Source organism: Onychomys torridus, chromosome 23 (genome assembly GCF_903995425.1).
Source record: "Onychomys torridus chromosome 23, mOncTor1.1, whole genome shotgun sequence".
Taxonomy (NCBI): Eukaryota; Metazoa; Chordata; class Mammalia; order Rodentia; family Cricetidae; genus Onychomys; species Onychomys torridus.
Genome location: NC_050465.1, coordinates 5,717,026 through 5,733,116, shown reverse-complemented (window position 1 = coordinate 5,733,116; position 16,091 = coordinate 5,717,026). Strand labels below are relative to the sequence as shown.

At 47.8% G+C, this 16,091-nt stretch overlaps 1 protein-coding gene across 1 annotated transcript in view; it reads left to right on the top strand.

Moving 5' to 3' along the window:
• Iqca1 (IQ motif containing with AAA domain 1) overlaps window positions 1-16,091 on the top strand; it is a 126,757-nt gene that overhangs the window by 70,303 nt on the left and 40,363 nt on the right. The window contains exons 10-13 of the mRNA XM_036173484.1: window positions 5,764-5,870; window positions 6,036-6,128; window positions 8,912-8,982; window positions 11,681-11,763. Coding sequence (XP_036029377.1) covers window positions 5,764-5,870; window positions 6,036-6,128; window positions 8,912-8,982; window positions 11,681-11,763 — 354 coding nt within the window. The remainder of the gene's footprint in view (window positions 1-5,763; window positions 5,871-6,035; window positions 6,129-8,911; window positions 8,983-11,680; window positions 11,764-16,091) is intronic.

Below are 16,091 nucleotides of genomic sequence, written 5' to 3'. Positions count from 1 at the left end.
TCCTTCCTAATCTGAGTCTGATCTGGAAAAAAATTGGGTCAGATGGATGGATGAATGGATGGATGGATGGATGGATGGATGGATGGATGGATGGATGGATGGATAGATAGATAGATAGATAGATAGATAGATAGATAGATAGATAGATAGATAGATAGATAGATAGGTGATAGACAGATATGTATATATTTAATATTGATTCAAGGTGTTTATCCCAGTAAAATTGGGTTATACCCTTAACAACAATTTCACTATAGTACAGGTTCACTATGCTAAATACATTCTAGCAGGTACCCTCCTACAGACCACTAGGGGCAGGGACATTCAGGGTGCTCTGGGGGAAGCCAGAGGTGCCCATGATACTGTTAGCATATAGCACCTGAGTCCAAGAAGGAAGCCAAAGGAACCAACTAATATTTACCAGGTGCCCAAAACATGCAAAGACAGATGTTTTTTGTGCCCATCTTTGTAGGAAGCAGGCAATGAACACAGTCCTTGCCCTCGTGAGGAAGGGCCACTGGGAAGCCTGCCATCTTTCAAGTTTGAGAACTCATCCAAACCTTTACTTACAGTGGAGCAGAGCAGTTGCCATCAAAAATGTCCATCCACTCACATGTTCACTCAGCAAACGCTGACTGTCCCCACCATGCTGGATGTTATATTGATCTGGAGGTCCAAAACTGATGTCACCCCTCCACGTGCCTGCAAGGCACCAGAGGGGGAGGGACCAAGCTGGGTAGTTGTGTGAGTTTAAGATGAAAGCAGACATGCTCCCTGAGCAGTCAGGACCTTCAGGAATCCACTTTGCAAGTCCAGGCCTGACTGGGATCCCACTGACTCATGTATGCATGTGTGAGTGTGAGTGTGAGTGTGTGTGTGTGTGTGTGTGTGTGTGTGTGTGTGTGTGTGTGTACAAGAATGATAATTGGCAAGACAGTCATGTCTTCTGGTCTTTTTACCACCCTGTTTGTGCTGTGTGTTCACTGTCTCCCACCAGCCCTCAGGATGGTTTCCACACAGGAGCCAGTTCCTTTTCTCCCTGGGAGCCCTGGGGATGCCTTTGCAACCACCATAAGCCCTCCCTGATCTCTGCTCATTGCCAGCCACACGCTCATCTTCCCCTCTCTCCCTCACTTTGGTGGCACCGTCATCCAAGACATCCTCAGCAGGAAGGACTTCCAGGTGTGAAGGGCTGTGTGCACATATTTACCATGAGAATTTGGAAGGCCTGACTCCCCATCCCCCTTTCATACAACTGTGCAGAGAGGAGGAGGGCAGAGGAAGACACTGGGGGAGGAAAGCCTCGCTTGTCACACCAGGCTCTCAGAAACTCTGAACCCCTAAGGAACGGAAGAGGCATACAATGCAGACCCGAGAGAGCAATGCATTTACCAGCTGAAGGAGCTCCGGAGACCACCTCTTCAGCCCTACTGACACCTCTCTTCCCTTAGCATGCCCGGAACACTCCCACAGCAGCTGTGTGCCACCTACTCTTCTTGCTCACAATGCTTGTCCCCTCAGGCCTTGGGCCAGGAAAAGCCCCCCTGGGGAGCCTCTGCAGAATGGCAGTCTCCTACTCCACCTGCACCCACTTTGCCCCTTTGTACTCAGCCCAGATGCCAAGCAGTGGATGTGTGGCTTCACACACATACACACGCGCACGCGCACACTCACACACCGCAGTGGGGCCCAAGTCCCAGAGGGCAAGATCTGTCACTTAGTTGCTCCGGAAGCAAGGCCTTGGTCTGAGACTCATCAACTCGGCCGCATTGTAATTGACACTGAATTGACTTCCTTCGTGAGTGAATGAACACAGAAATGAATTCATCAGACTTTGTGAGCCAGAGGCAGATGGCGCAAGAGTTTCATTTTCGCGGTCTTCTAACACTTGCAAGCACCATGTCAGTGCTTCTTTTTGACAAAAAAGCAAAAATGAATTTGGGGGGAGATTTGGCATTCCCATAGGAAGCCAGATCCTGCAACCTCCGTTATCCAGCCTCCACCACCACCTTTTGCGCAGAGCCTGTTTCCATTTGCGCAGAGCCTGTTTCCACGAAATCCACGAAGTAGGGAGAAGCCATAAAGTGTCTTCTAGTTGGAGGCTTTGGCTGTCATCTTCCAGGTCTTAAGTAACTTAAATAGAAATCTCTTCATCTTAGATTCCTTTTCATTAAAACCAAAGGTTTGCCTTCTCAAATAACACATTAGCATGTTAATCACTAAGATTAAGCCCCCTCCGCCCCTCCTCACCGCACCGCCCTCCCCTTCCCCTCCATGTGAAAGGGCCCTGGCCTGCTTTTCACAGCCTGGGGATAAAAAGCTCTTTCTGGCTGCAGGAGAGCGAGGCAGCAAGTACCCTCTGAGGGTCCCAAAGAGCTTCCTGCATTTACAAACGCCCATGAAATTCCTGAAGGGATTGAAAAGTGCCCTGTGCAGAAGTGTCATGAGAAAGCAACATTTCGAAGGGAAAAAAATCAGCCCATTGAGACCTTCTGGAGGGGAGATCAGAGGGCTCCTTGTGAGGAGCTGTATTACAAAGCGTAGCTGCGACTCCAGTGTGGGGATGTTTCCTTGCGACTGTGGCCGGAATACTGGAGCCGCTGTTACCTCCCTGTTAAGCATTCCATGCTCCTTCCACGACTGAACATCTTGTTCTCAGAGTCTGGGGAGCCTCTCTAGCAATGCGCCGAGAAGGGGGTCCCTGTAAACAGCAAAACTACCTGCTCTCTGATGTCCTAATGTAGGAAGTAAACTTGTGGAGGCTGAAAACTTACCAGCCCTGCAAGGTGGAAACATGTCAGGTAGTTAGCAAAAGTAAACAGCACTTTGTAACACACTGAAGCTCTTTTTGCTATGGTCAGGGGAAACGTAAGATTTTTTTTTTTTAACACAGAGAAAGAAGCCCCTGAGCCAGGCATGGCAGGGAATACCCATAATCCTGCCATAAAATAGGAGACCTCTAGGTCAAGGCCAGTTGGACGATATAGTGAGACCCTGTCTCAAAAAAAGAAGCATCTGTCAGCCCTACATTTAGACTATTCTACATCTTAGAATAATGTGTATTTCGGGAAATGAGCTTATTAAGACTATTTGTATTTATTCTGTGACAATTTTATATATGTATACAATGTATTTTGATCATATCCATCGCCAGCTCGCCTCACTAAACACCCCTCAGGATGTCCCCTCCAACCTTCACGTCCTCTCTTTCTATTTCCCCTCAAGATTTACTGCATTCAATTAGTGCTTCCCACACATACATGGTGGGGGACTCCCCACCAGAGCATGGGTTTCCACAGCAGTAGTATCCCCACAAAATGACACCCCACCAAAGCAGCCGTCAACTGCTCCTTAGCTGGGGTAGGAATTAATGAGCCCTTTCCCCACCCATGTTGAAATGCCGACTGGCTTGATCTTGCGCAGCTCATGTGCTGGTAGACACAGCTGCTGGGAGTTTCTGGGTGCCAATGGCCATGCCACATCCGGAAGCCAGCATTTCATGGCTCTCCTCCCCATCTTCCTGCTCTTACATTCTTCCCTTCCCTTTTCCCATAACGCTGCGCCTGGGTAAGACTGATACAGTTACCTGCTGAGGGCTGAGCACACAACAGTCACTTTTTCTTGGCACTTTGCCCATTAGCTACTGCCCATTTCAGACAGAAGTTTCTCTGACCAGGGTGAAGGCTAGCACTAATCTGTGGGTATAGACATAAATATTTAGGAGGCGGTTTGACAACATGTCCGTTTATCAAGACAACAGTAGCAGGTATCCCCACTGTGCTCTGTGACTTCCACAGCCATGGGTTTTGACCAGGTTTAGTTCTAGGTGTGAATTACTTCCTGTTGAGCAGGCCTCAAATCTAATCAGAAAGTGTCTGGTTGTCCCACGCGACAGTCACGCCACCACTGCACCAGTGGGCACATCTTGCCTTGCAGCTTGCAGGGTCCCGCTGTGGGTGAGACCACTTATGACTTCTTCCATGTGGGAGCCCATTTTCAGCTTCCTAGTGGCTTTATCCAGCAGGTCTGCATAGAGAGAATGATTGGACCACAGGCCTGAGTGCAGGTGTCTGAGATGGTCTGCACTTGGCTGTACTTGGGGCAGGGGGTCTTTTGCTCCACCCCTTGGCATTCCTTTATATACCCTAGGGCAGAGACAGTCGGGGCCCATTGGAATAGATTCTAGGCCCTCTTGAGGCTATCCTGTATTTTCTACCTTTATCTCCCTCCTCTAATCCTTCTTTCTAATATTTCCTGCTGCTTCTACTCAAGAGCACTCTGGGGAAATGTGGGGGAGTTGTAAGTAGCCCCCCAGCAACTGCAGAACACCTTCTAGCTCTGTGTAAGCTAGACAGCATGGAGGAAGCTTCCTGATCAACTGAAGCTTCATTTCTCTATGTCTTTAACAATAGTCTTACCATACGGTTTTGATGGGCAACCAAAAATACTTGTCATAGCCTGTGTTGCTTTTGGGAGGTCTCTGGGGGTTCATTAGCCAACAACTTCTTATAGGACACTGTCCCACACCTGACACTGGGATCTTCGTTTTATAAAATATGTCTTCTGATAGAAGTATTGTCTACCCATGCAAGGTACCCCTATTTTCCAGGCTTGTCCCCTACCAGACCATACCTTAAAATTCAGCCCCAACTCTTTCATCACCTTCAAACCAGATTCCTTCCAGTGGTACTTTGCATCCCCTCTCCCCACTCTGACGTCTATCCTGTGCTCTGTACCCAGTCATTAAGACACTTCTCATGCAGCTGCCCTGTCTAGGGGAGGACACATGGAAGAACTGGGTCTATGAAAAATGTACCAGTATGAAATCCATTTTTTTCTCTGTTTCTTGCAAATCCACATTCTGCATTTTCAAGCCCTTGTCATCACCCACTGACATCACATCTCAGACATCACCCACAGGCTTACCCATAGATCATGATGGTGTAAAGTATGGTGTGGTAAAGTGGGGACTGTGATACACACACCCAGCTCAATTCACGTCTTTCTCAGGCAGGACATAGGTGAGGTGAGTGAGAACCCTTGCTAGACTTTGTTGGAATCCATCCAGGTTATATTCCAGCTAACATCTGCTGGCCTCAGAGCTTGTCTAGGAAGTAAAGGGGGCCCACCTCACTGGTGCATGGTGACATCCATTAAAGAAGGCCCACCTCACTTCTGCATGGTGACATCCATTAAAGTAGGCCCACCTCACTTCTGCATGGTGACATCCATTAATGTGGACCCACCTCACTTCTGCATGGTGATATCCATTAACATAGGCCCACCTCACTGGTGCATGGTGACATCCATTGCTTTTCCATAAGTGACCACATGGCCACAAGGTTAATGTCTATAGCTGGCAGACTTGACCCACGCTTTAGACACTAGACCTTTGTGTCCATGTCTCCATGAAGCTGTCCTGTCCCAAGGGCTCTTGGCTCAGGCCTCCCAGAATGGTGTATCACAATTCCTGATCTAGACAATTCCTCAGATCTCTCCTCAGCAGACTCTAGGTTGTGTTAAATTGACAAAACTACTCCCATGTCTTTACTTCATTTTTTCACATTCCATTTCTCTCTCATTTCTTAGGATATTATATGGCAGGTCTATGAACCCTCTCATTCTCTGGCTTCTCTATTCAAACTTCTGTTCTAGAAACCAGGCAGATTCATGTGTGTTGAGATTACGGTAACAGCCCTCATTAACCTAGATGTTGAACTTGATTTTTTTTATTTCTTTTTTCTCTGTCCTTGTGGCACACAGACACATGGATGAATAAAGATGAATCTTGGAATTTCCCTCAGGACTATGACCCAGAAATGATCAAGGAGGAGAAACGGAAGGAATTAGAGACTGAGATAAGGGTTCAGGTATGCCTACGCTTGCCTCCAGTAGAACCAAAAAAAGCCATTTGCTGCCATGATCACACTTTTTACAATTCCAAATTGGTAAGCAATCCGAGAATTTACCCGAAGGAGACACAAGGCATGTGACGTCACCTGAAAGTGGTGTATGTCCTTTGCATTTTCTCCTAGGTTGATGAGTTGATGAGACAAGAGCTGAAAAACCTTAAACTGGCTGTGAACAAAGAGATAGAACACCCGGCCCGGGGAAAGAAAGGGAAGAAGGTGGGTATTAAACACACGTGGGCATCAGAGATGGCCACAGACAGCAGGGCCCGCTGGGCAGCTGGTTGTACCCAGGATGCTTGGTCATCAAGGAGTAGTGCTGCTTGGGAAGGATTAGGAGGTGTGGCCTTGTTGGAGGAAGTATATCACCAGTGGGTGGGATTTGAGGTTTCAGAAGGCCCAAGCCAGACCCAGTGGCTCTCTCTTCTCCCACTGCCTGTGGATCTGGATGTAGAACTTACAACTACTTCTCCAGAACCATGTCTGCCTGCATGCTACCATGCTCCCCACCATGAAGATGGACTAAACCTCTGAAACTGTAAGCAAGCCCCAGTTAGATGCTTTCTTCTATAAGCGTTGCCTTGGTCATGGCGTCTCTTCTTCACAGCAACAGTAACTAAGACATCAAGCGTCCCCCTTTTGCTGGTTTCACTGTTTCACCACTCAGTGCTTGGGGGTACGGCCCTCTCACCTTCTGAGAGGCTCCTCCCCAGGACCACCCATCACAGGTTTTTATCACCCTACACAAGATGAGCGCTATCTGAGGGGCCTAGCAAATGCCCCAATTCCTCTCCCCTATCTGCTCCCGTAGGTCAGTTTGTGGTGGAAGCCATTAACAGTGAGCAGGGTTTGTGAGTGGGAGAATCCGGCTGGAAGAAGCTGGGTGGGTCAACTCTTGAATTGCCACAAATCCATCCCATGGTGCTTTGCAGCAGCCCGCTGGACTGAAGCATGTACAGTTCATTCCTTTAGCCTCCTGTGTCCACCTTCGTCCCACAGACAGCCCGCAACTGGGCCAGAATGCTCAAAAGAAGAAATCCAAGACTCCCCTGGCAGTGCTGTCAAAGGCAGAAGAAACCTGAGGTTTAGGACACTGAGCCACCTGGCCTGTGGCTCATGAGCTCAGTTGCACTGTGTTGAGTCTTGGCATCTCAGGGGACACATGGCCCTAGGATAGCTATCCTAGTCCATCTCGTGCTGAACATACAGCTTAACTCTGAAGTCATTTAAATTGCCCCTCAGAGCGCTGTTCTGAAGACACAGCATGGTGGCCTGATGCAGTCCCCTCTCCTTTCCAAGGACATCTCCTGATGCCACTATGAAGAAACTCCATGTGCGTCTTCATCTATGAAAAGGGGGTGTGCTCATGACTAGACACAGAAACTGACCTGATCACAGTGGGAAGCACATTTTGGAGGTGGCTGTGACCCCTGTCAGATGGCAGGTGTTCTCCTCCTCACCAGCCAAGCCCAAAGCCCAACCAGCCTTGCTTCCTTCCTTCCCTCCTCTGACTTCTCTCCTCATCCCTTTTCAACCAAGCACCTACAAGATGCCACCATGTCACCGCGCTGTCAGGTGCTCTCAAGGGATTGTTAGTGATTGTGTAGCTAGAAGAGTTTTCCCAGCCCAGTCCCAGCCCAGGTGACCTAAGGTGAATCTCAAGGCAAGCTAAAAGATAATCAATACGAGGAGTCTCGTAGGGAAACCTTTAGTCAGGAAGGACAGCCCATGGCAGTTCCCTGCACTTTCTGGACACGGCAACCTGGTCAAAGATTACCCAGCATCCTGAGTGGTCCTTCCCAAATACGAGTCTGATTTGGACACTGCTCATTCACCGTCGGAACAGACAACAGTCTCCCTCGGGGGGCCTTTGAAAACCCCACAGTGGCTCTTTTTTTTTGCATGTGAATGGCACTCTGTCTTCCTTGTGCTTTATAACTGGTGGGTGTTATATTTGCTGGTGACACCATGGTAATGTCTTTCTTATACCTAAGGGCCATGAATGTAGGAATGTGTAGACCAAAGACCCTCTCTGGCTCAGAGCAAACCCTCAATGTATATTATTGTATGGACTAATGGTTAAGTCTAGCTCCTATGGGGATTGGTCCCCAAGACTGAAGGTGTCACAGTCTGGCTACCAGAGAAAGTGAAAGAGAAAAAGAAAAGTTAGTTAAAAAAAAAAAATCCGGGATTGGGGATTTAGCTCAGTGGTAGAGCACTTGCCTAGCAAGCAAGGCCCTGGGTTCGATCCTCAGCTCTGAAAAAAGAAGAAGAAGAAGAAGAAGAAGAAGAAGAAGAAGAAGAAGAAGAAGAAGAAGAAGAAGAAGAAGAAGAAGAAGAAGAAGAAGAAGAAAATCCAACAATAATAGAAGAGGGAAGACTTCTAAGTTCTTTTATGAGCCCTCTGGCACCCTGAAATCAAAGCCAGATAAAGACACCAAAATAAAAGAAAGCTAGGTGTCAATATTCCTGACTAACAGGGGAACACATAGCTTCAACAAAACACTGGCAAACTGAGTTTGGCAGCATTTAGATGGATTTTGCTCCAGGACCATGCAATGCAAGGATGGTTCAACATGCACAGATAGGTCCCTGTGCCCCACCACACTGACAGAATGGAGCTGAAAAGCCCAAGTCGTTCATGGTAGGGATCAATTACTTTGTTCTATGTCCTTTTAGAAGTGGAAAAGTATGTGACATAGTTTAATATTCTATTGTAAAAAAAACTCTCAACAAATTAGGTATAGAAGGAATTTACCTCCATGCTGCACAGCTATGCTAGTCAACACTATGTGCTGTACATAGAGAATACAAACATACAGACTGACAGGCAGGTGGATGTAGATGCAGCAGGACATAGGGCCCAGGCAGCCTTGCGCACAAACACACAACTACTCTTTTGTCGAAGATACAAAAGTGATTCAAAGGTGAGAAGGCACCTCCAGGAGTCTCCTGCTTGCTCATGTTTTATGAAAATGTCGCTCCTTCCCACTTTCTTTCAGCAAGGTAAAGGAAAGAAAGGCAAGAAGAAAGGGAGACGGGGAAAGAAGGACAAAGACCTGACAGCTGACAGGTGAGGCCTGGGCTGGTTCTGGGGGTGACAGATGCAGAGAGCGGACAGAAGAGCAAATAAGAAATGCAGAGATGCAGCCCGAATCCCAGAGCAGGCTGAGGTGAGACAGCCCCTTTCAGCCCTACCACATCCCTCCTAGACAGAGTGTGGGGAGTGGTAGGCCAGGAGGAAGCCCTGTATAGACTCTGGATGGAAGAAAAACGCCCAACAGGACCACTTGCCTGGAGGTAAAACTGCCCATCACATCCAAGTTTCTGTAACTTTGAAAAATTCTAGTATTTACATGGGAGTCAGGGGGTGGTGCTTATTAAAAATGGCTGAGAAAATAACATCATGAGACCTCAGAACATGCAAGCTGAGTTCCTTCTGGGCAGAGGGGAACCTCACTTCCTCTATAGCCTCACCCCGTGCCCTGTGCACTACTTCCTGCTGGCTGAAGGAGCCAGTCCAAAGATGTAATGCAGCTGAGTCTCCAAGCAATGTTTGCAATCTTGAGTTTCATGAGTCCAACTTCAGTGCTAATAGATGGCTTAAAATGCTTGTGTTTTTGTGAACTTCGAGTGTGGGCATGCAGGCATGCAGGCATGCATCACATTGTCAGGAAGTTCAGTTAACGCCTGCTGATTGGAGGCCAGGCATCATTCTGAAGCATCCTTCTCTTACTGTGGGTTAGTAGACGTGAATGACATCCATGGGAAAAGAAACCTACCTGAATTCTTTGCAAGTCCCTCTGCAGTCATCCCTGGGGCACAGTACCCCACAGCTGGTGCGTGCTTGGAAGTAGCTCCCCTCAAAGTTACAAGTGTTTGGCTGCTTGGTGCATACAAGTGTCCTAGGGTACATTTTGAAACTCCGGTATACTCATTCATGGAAAGGCAGACATCTGTCATTGCATAATGCTGAAACTGTCCAGGACAGAGATACATGATACATGGTCATTTTGAGGAGGGTCTGGCCAGGTAGACACATAGAGCCACTGTTTTTGTACAGTGTTTTCCTCCTTTGTTTTTGCCTTAGTTCCAAAACAGAGTGAAGTAATGAGAAACCAAGAGCAAACACTGGGCCTCCCAACATGCTCCTGCTCCTCCTTAGTTAAGGGTTCGTCCACGTTCCTTTGCATTTGAAGCATCACCAAATGCAATGGTGCTGACTGGCATGGCCGCAGATGTGGCTCCCCCACAATGACTGCTGGGATGCTGAAGGTGTTCTGGGATGCTTCCTTGCACTTGAATCTGTCCCAAACAAATTAGAAGCAGTTTGTTCTAGTTTCCTTTCTGATATTGTGGTAAGAACACTGATGGAAATCAGTTTAGGAAAGGAGAGGGTTGTTCTAGCTAAAACTCCAGGTCATAGTCCATTATTGAGGGAAGTCAGGATGGGAACTTGAAGGTGAGCCTTCTTGGTAGTCCACAGAGCATTACCTCCAGCCAAGGATGTCACTTACAGCCAAGGAGTCCAGCAGGAACTGTTGAGGATGCTGATTGCTAGCTGGCTTCTTCATTGGCTATTGAAAGGTAGCTTTCAGATGTAGTTCAGGACTGCCTGCCTAAGGAATGGTGCTGCCCGCAGTGGCCTGGACTCACCTATGTCAATTATTGATAAAGATGATCCCCACTGGTCAGTCTGATCTAGATTATCCCTCAATTGAGATTCCTTTCTTCCATGATTCTTAGCTGTGTCACATGAAGGGTTATAAATTATCCTCATCCTGGCTGTGTGCCAAGCTCCTTTTTGAGAATATTTTTGTTGTTGTTTTGGTATGTATATAAAACACCCACCTGACACAAACACAGCTTTGGATGATTTTGTCTTCCATATAAGAATTCTCTTCAGCCAGGAGTGGTGGCACCATCCCAATACTCGGGAGGTAGGCAGATCTTTGTGAGTTCAAGACCAGCCTGGTCTACATAGTGAGTTCCAGGACAACCAGAGATACGTAGTGAGACATTGTTGCAAACAAAACACAAAAAGAATTATCTTCAGGCTGGGCATGGTGGCACATGCTCTGATCCCAGCACTCAGGAGGGAGAGGCAGATGGAACTCTTTGAGTCTAAAGCTAGCGTGATCTACATGGTGAGTTCCAGACAGCCAGGGCTATGTAGAGAGACCTTGTCTAAAATAAAAAAAAAAATCTACAGGATGAAAAGATGAAAGATGGTCAGCCTGTGAAGCTCCAAACAACCACAACCTCTGGCCTACACACATATACACACAAGCACACATAGACACACACACACACACACACACACACACACACACACACACACACACACAGAATTATCTCCAGTATAAACCCCTCTTGCTCCTTGTAGATGTGAAGCCACTATACCATCAAGTTAAACAGAAATTTCACAAAGGCTAATGATCTATGGGCTCACAGATGCTAACTGAAAATAAAATTCTAGGAACATTATATTACTATTATCGGGTAATTTCTAACTCATATTTGGACCATCATAAAGACTGATGGAGTCATAGCAGGTCTCAGATGCCCACAAATATAATTCTTATTAATGGGAAATATTCAGTATCCACACGGTTGGCTGAAAACACTGGTTTCAAAAGCCTAATTTATCCCCAAATTGTAGAATATTTCAAAAACTCATTTATTTGCACATATGAAAGCATACTTCAGAGCAGTTGTGGTCTTGTGTGTTAGTGTGTGCTGATGACAGAGACAGTGTACTTTCTCCCCAGGACCATCGAATCTCTGTTCAAGGAACTGGTTGAAAAAGGCCTGCTGATCCAGGCTCTGAAGGTCAACCTCTCCGATTACATTGGTAAAGTACACTGAGGACAGTACCTGCACCTGTCACATGACACTCCGAGGTTCTAGAAATGCATTTCATTTGTGTCTCTTTCCAGCCTGGTCATGGTGGCTGCTGGTAAATTGATTTTAACAACCTAAGGGGGTGCTGTGAACAAAGGGGATCCCCTAAATAAAACCAGTCCCTTAGCATGGCAGAAGCTGGTTTTCTCAACCTGTTAGCAGAAGTCCCTGGCCAGTCCCTTCTGGCATGACCTGATGTAAAGAGATGAATGGTTCATGCATTTGGGTCGATGCCTTGCCTCTGGCACTTCTGTGGTGGGCAGCCCTTTCACGGGGTGTTCCTTCCTGAGAACTCTGAGTGGGGTCAGAAGCATTGGGGGGACAGAGGTGGGACAGCAATGACTATTCAACTAAGGGTATATGTTGATTTTTTTAGTCAAAAACACATCTATGATGACCTGAGAACATGCTGTTTAAAATTTCCCACACTTCTGCACCCTGGTGGAGACGTTGCCCTTTACTCGAGTGAAGAAAACTTAACTGGTGGTCAAGGACAGTCTCTAACATAAGCACAAAGGGCAGTCACACCCAAAAAACTAGCTCCAACACTAACACTGTTGCCTGATGTGTCCTTGGCATGCGGTCTCACCAGTCCTGAATTGTGTCTGTCACAACTGCATGTCTTTCTCCGTCCCACATCCTGGTGAGGGTGTGCAGGTAGTTGTGGTTTTCTATTCTCCTGCCACTCCTTCTGTCTAGAACCCGTCACTTCCGTCTTAAGTTTCTTTAGTTGTGATAAACACCATGAGCAAAAGCACCTTAGGGGTGCAAGGATTTATTTGGCTTACACATCAAGATCACAGCGTATCACTGAAGGAATTCAGAACAGGAACTCAAGACAGGAACCTAGAGGCAGGAGCTGATTCAGAGGCCACAGAGGAGTGCTGCTTACTGGCTTGCTTGCTCCTTGTAGCTCCCTCAGCCTGCTATCGTATAGAATCCAGCCCAGGGATGGCACCACCCTCAATGGGCTGGGCCTTTCCCCATCAATCACTAAGAAAATGCCCTACAGGCTTGCCCGTGGGTCAATCCAATGGAGGCTTTTGTCCAATTGAGGTTTCCTCTTTCTAGACAACTTCAGCTGAATCCAGGTGACAAAATCAACTGTAAGCAGCCCACCCACCTCTCTGAGCCAATCACAACTGCAGCTTTCCAAAGAGTCTGGGCTGCTTTACAGACGGCCCTCTTCGTTGGGTTTCTTTGATGGTTTCTTCACTATTCTATCCATGTTAAGCATTTTTGGCAGGAAAACTGCATGCATTGGTCTGTCCTCGGGCCTTTCACTGGAGGAATCTGGAGACTCTCTGTCTCACCTGGTGACTTTTAAGTTGAACTGGTGGTGAAGGTGTCATCCCCAGACTCTCTCTTGGAAAGCTTCCTTGCTCCATTTCCAGATGATGAACAGTCCCTGAGGTGGGACCAGGGACTCAAGAGATTGTTTCAAGCTATCTTTCATGCAAACACCTGAGACTCTACTGGTGATTTTTGCCACCCAGATGCCAATTTACCTCTTCATCTCTCAGATTAGAAGACTGGCCTATACACTCAGGCAAGCCTCATCCAACCTTCATTTGTTCAGGAGTTTGGCTCGATTTGATGAACTTTGATTATGGAATCCTGTTCTATAGTCTTATCTGTTTACTCATTATACCCCCATCCCATGGTTTGCTTTTTTAGATTTTTGTACAGGTATGTGTGCATGTATATGCATAGGCATGTGAAGAGCAGCGATTGACCTCTGGTGTCTCCCACAATTACACTCCACCTTATTTTTTGAGATAGGTTATCTTGTTGAACCTGGAGCTCACAGATGTGGCTGGCTAGATAAGGAATTCCCCACATCCTACTGTCTCTGCCTCCCCAGCACTGGGGTAGATGTAGACTACTGAGCCTAGCTTTCACAAACTCAGTTCCTCATGATTGCTCAGCAAACACTGTCATATCCCAGCCCTGGTTTCATTCACCTTTCTAATCTAACTCAGTCCTCTTGGCAGAGCTGGTTAACACAGGAGGCCACTTACAATCCAGTCCTTCACTCCCCAGCCTCTCTGACTGGGCATGGACCTGCCAGCCAGACCAGGATAGGGGTGGGTATCTTTGGTTAGTGCTTTGATAACTGGTCATTACCTCCCCGGATCCATTCTGATTTGGGGACCGACCACCTCAAGTCTGCAGGTACCCTTCATCAGAAAAGCCAGGTAGACTTCCCGCATTCAGGGAGCTGTAGTCACATAAGCGTGAGACATTCCCACCACTGGGAAGAGCTTCCTTCTCAGCATTGCTCCGCCAGTTCCTATCTGGTCTGCTCATCCAGAAAGAGTCAGTGGAAATGATCTGCTCTCACTAGTCCTCTGGCTCACTGATTTTGATTTCATCTTCTTGGTTTCTTTAGCATTTTTATACAAAGGTGGCCCCCAGTTGAGCCTGGGTGACTCATGCCCTATGAAAGATACCATCTCAGAGCCCTGATTTTCCTTTATGTGGACAGGAGAGCAAGTGTGCAGGCCAGGCCCAGGGAGTCTTCCTTCTAATAGGAGAGAGCCAGGAGCTCACACACAGCAGGCTGCAGAGTCTGCGCATTCTGAAGACTAAGGACACAATGCGGGTCTAGCTGTGAGTGCTCAAAAATGCTAAGACCTGAAGCCAGCTTTGGAGTCCTGTGGTTTGCAGTTCCTCTCTCGTGTTAGCTCCTTTAGAATTCCAGACGTCATCCACACTGCGGCAGGTCAGCCCCCTCACCACCCTCTGCCCGGTGCTCAGCTCTGCTCCTGTCCAGATGCTCAGCTCCAGGCCCTGTACCAGAGGCCCAGCCACAGGCTGCTGGCCAGATCTCAGCTACACAAGAAACAAGACAACTAATTTGGCTTTGCAACCACGGCATGGGCAAAGCTGTTCAAACACACTCATTTTGAAGAGCCCAGACCCCACACCCAGGGAGCAGCAAGCTCCAGGTTCCTGTGAGGAATACCACAGGGTTAAGGCTGGATGTCTAGTGCTTGGGACCCTTGATAGGGATAGCCAAAGCTAGCCCACTCCAGCCTTCCAGAATTGCTGTGTTGCGGTAGCGCCTGCACTACCACCACCCATTTACCGTGTCTGAGGGGCTGTGGATCGAAAAACAGAGACAAAAGACAGCAGGTCATACATGCCAAAGGATGCCAAATGCGCCATTTATTGAAGAAGGGAGGAAACCTTAAATACAGGCTTACAGCACAATGGAAGAAACCCTGGAGGGCAGAAGTTCGCTACTGAATGTTCTACATTCTTGCATCTAAGTTGCTTACACCAAATGCAGGATACACAAAGAACCTCTGGTGAGCATTCAGGAGGGTGGAGACTGGCAGGGAATCAGCATAGGGAGGACATCAAGGTCAAGGTCGGCAAGCAGGGTGCAGTTACCCAACTTGGGAGTTCCAGGGCACTACATTGCTGTCCTTCTCTGGCTCTTCCGAAGCCCCCATTTCTGCTACCGTGGAATGCCAATGACATTAGCAGCAGCCTCAGTGAAGGGATGTCAACACTGAGCGAGTCACACCCCCAGTTCTCAGCCCTTCCTTAGCCGCTGCTCCTGCTAACCCTCCGCCAATGCTGTTGCCGCCTTCACTGGTGGACTAAGGATGTTTCCATGAGAAGGGCCGTTACCTTCAGGGTGCCCCCACCCCTCTCGTACACCACATCGACTCAGAACACCAAGAGACCAGCCGCCTACACACAACTAAGATTCTCCTGAGTGATCTTGGCACGCGGTGGCTCAGCAGCGGCTGTACTCAATGACAAATTAACCAAAGCCCTCTCCATGCCAGTCACATTCTCCTTGGTGCTCGTCACCTCTGCTAAAGCTTGGAAGATTCCACATGCTTCCAGAACTCCAGTCCCCAAAGCTATGGAGTATGCCAGCATTGAGCACAAGCATGATCTTGCAAAAGAGTTCGCCTGGAGATGTCTCTCAGATCACTTGATTGTGCCTTTTGGAGCCTGGGGAACTCACACCAAACACAAATGTAGTTCTTCAGCACTTCCAGAAATTTTCGATACACGTCATTACAGCTGGACTTTGACTCTAACTGTGCAGCACTAGGCTTGTCCATAGACCACCATGCCTCAGTCCCCACCATGTGCAGTGAGCACTGAGTGGTAGGGTGAGAGAGCCAATGTTGGCCATGGGCCAAGGAGCGCAGTTTATGTTCATAGACGCTCCTGTGTGCCCTCACCCCTGTCCCTGAAGGATGTCTTTAAGAAGTTTGATTACTGGCAGGGAAGATAGGTGAGTCAGCATGA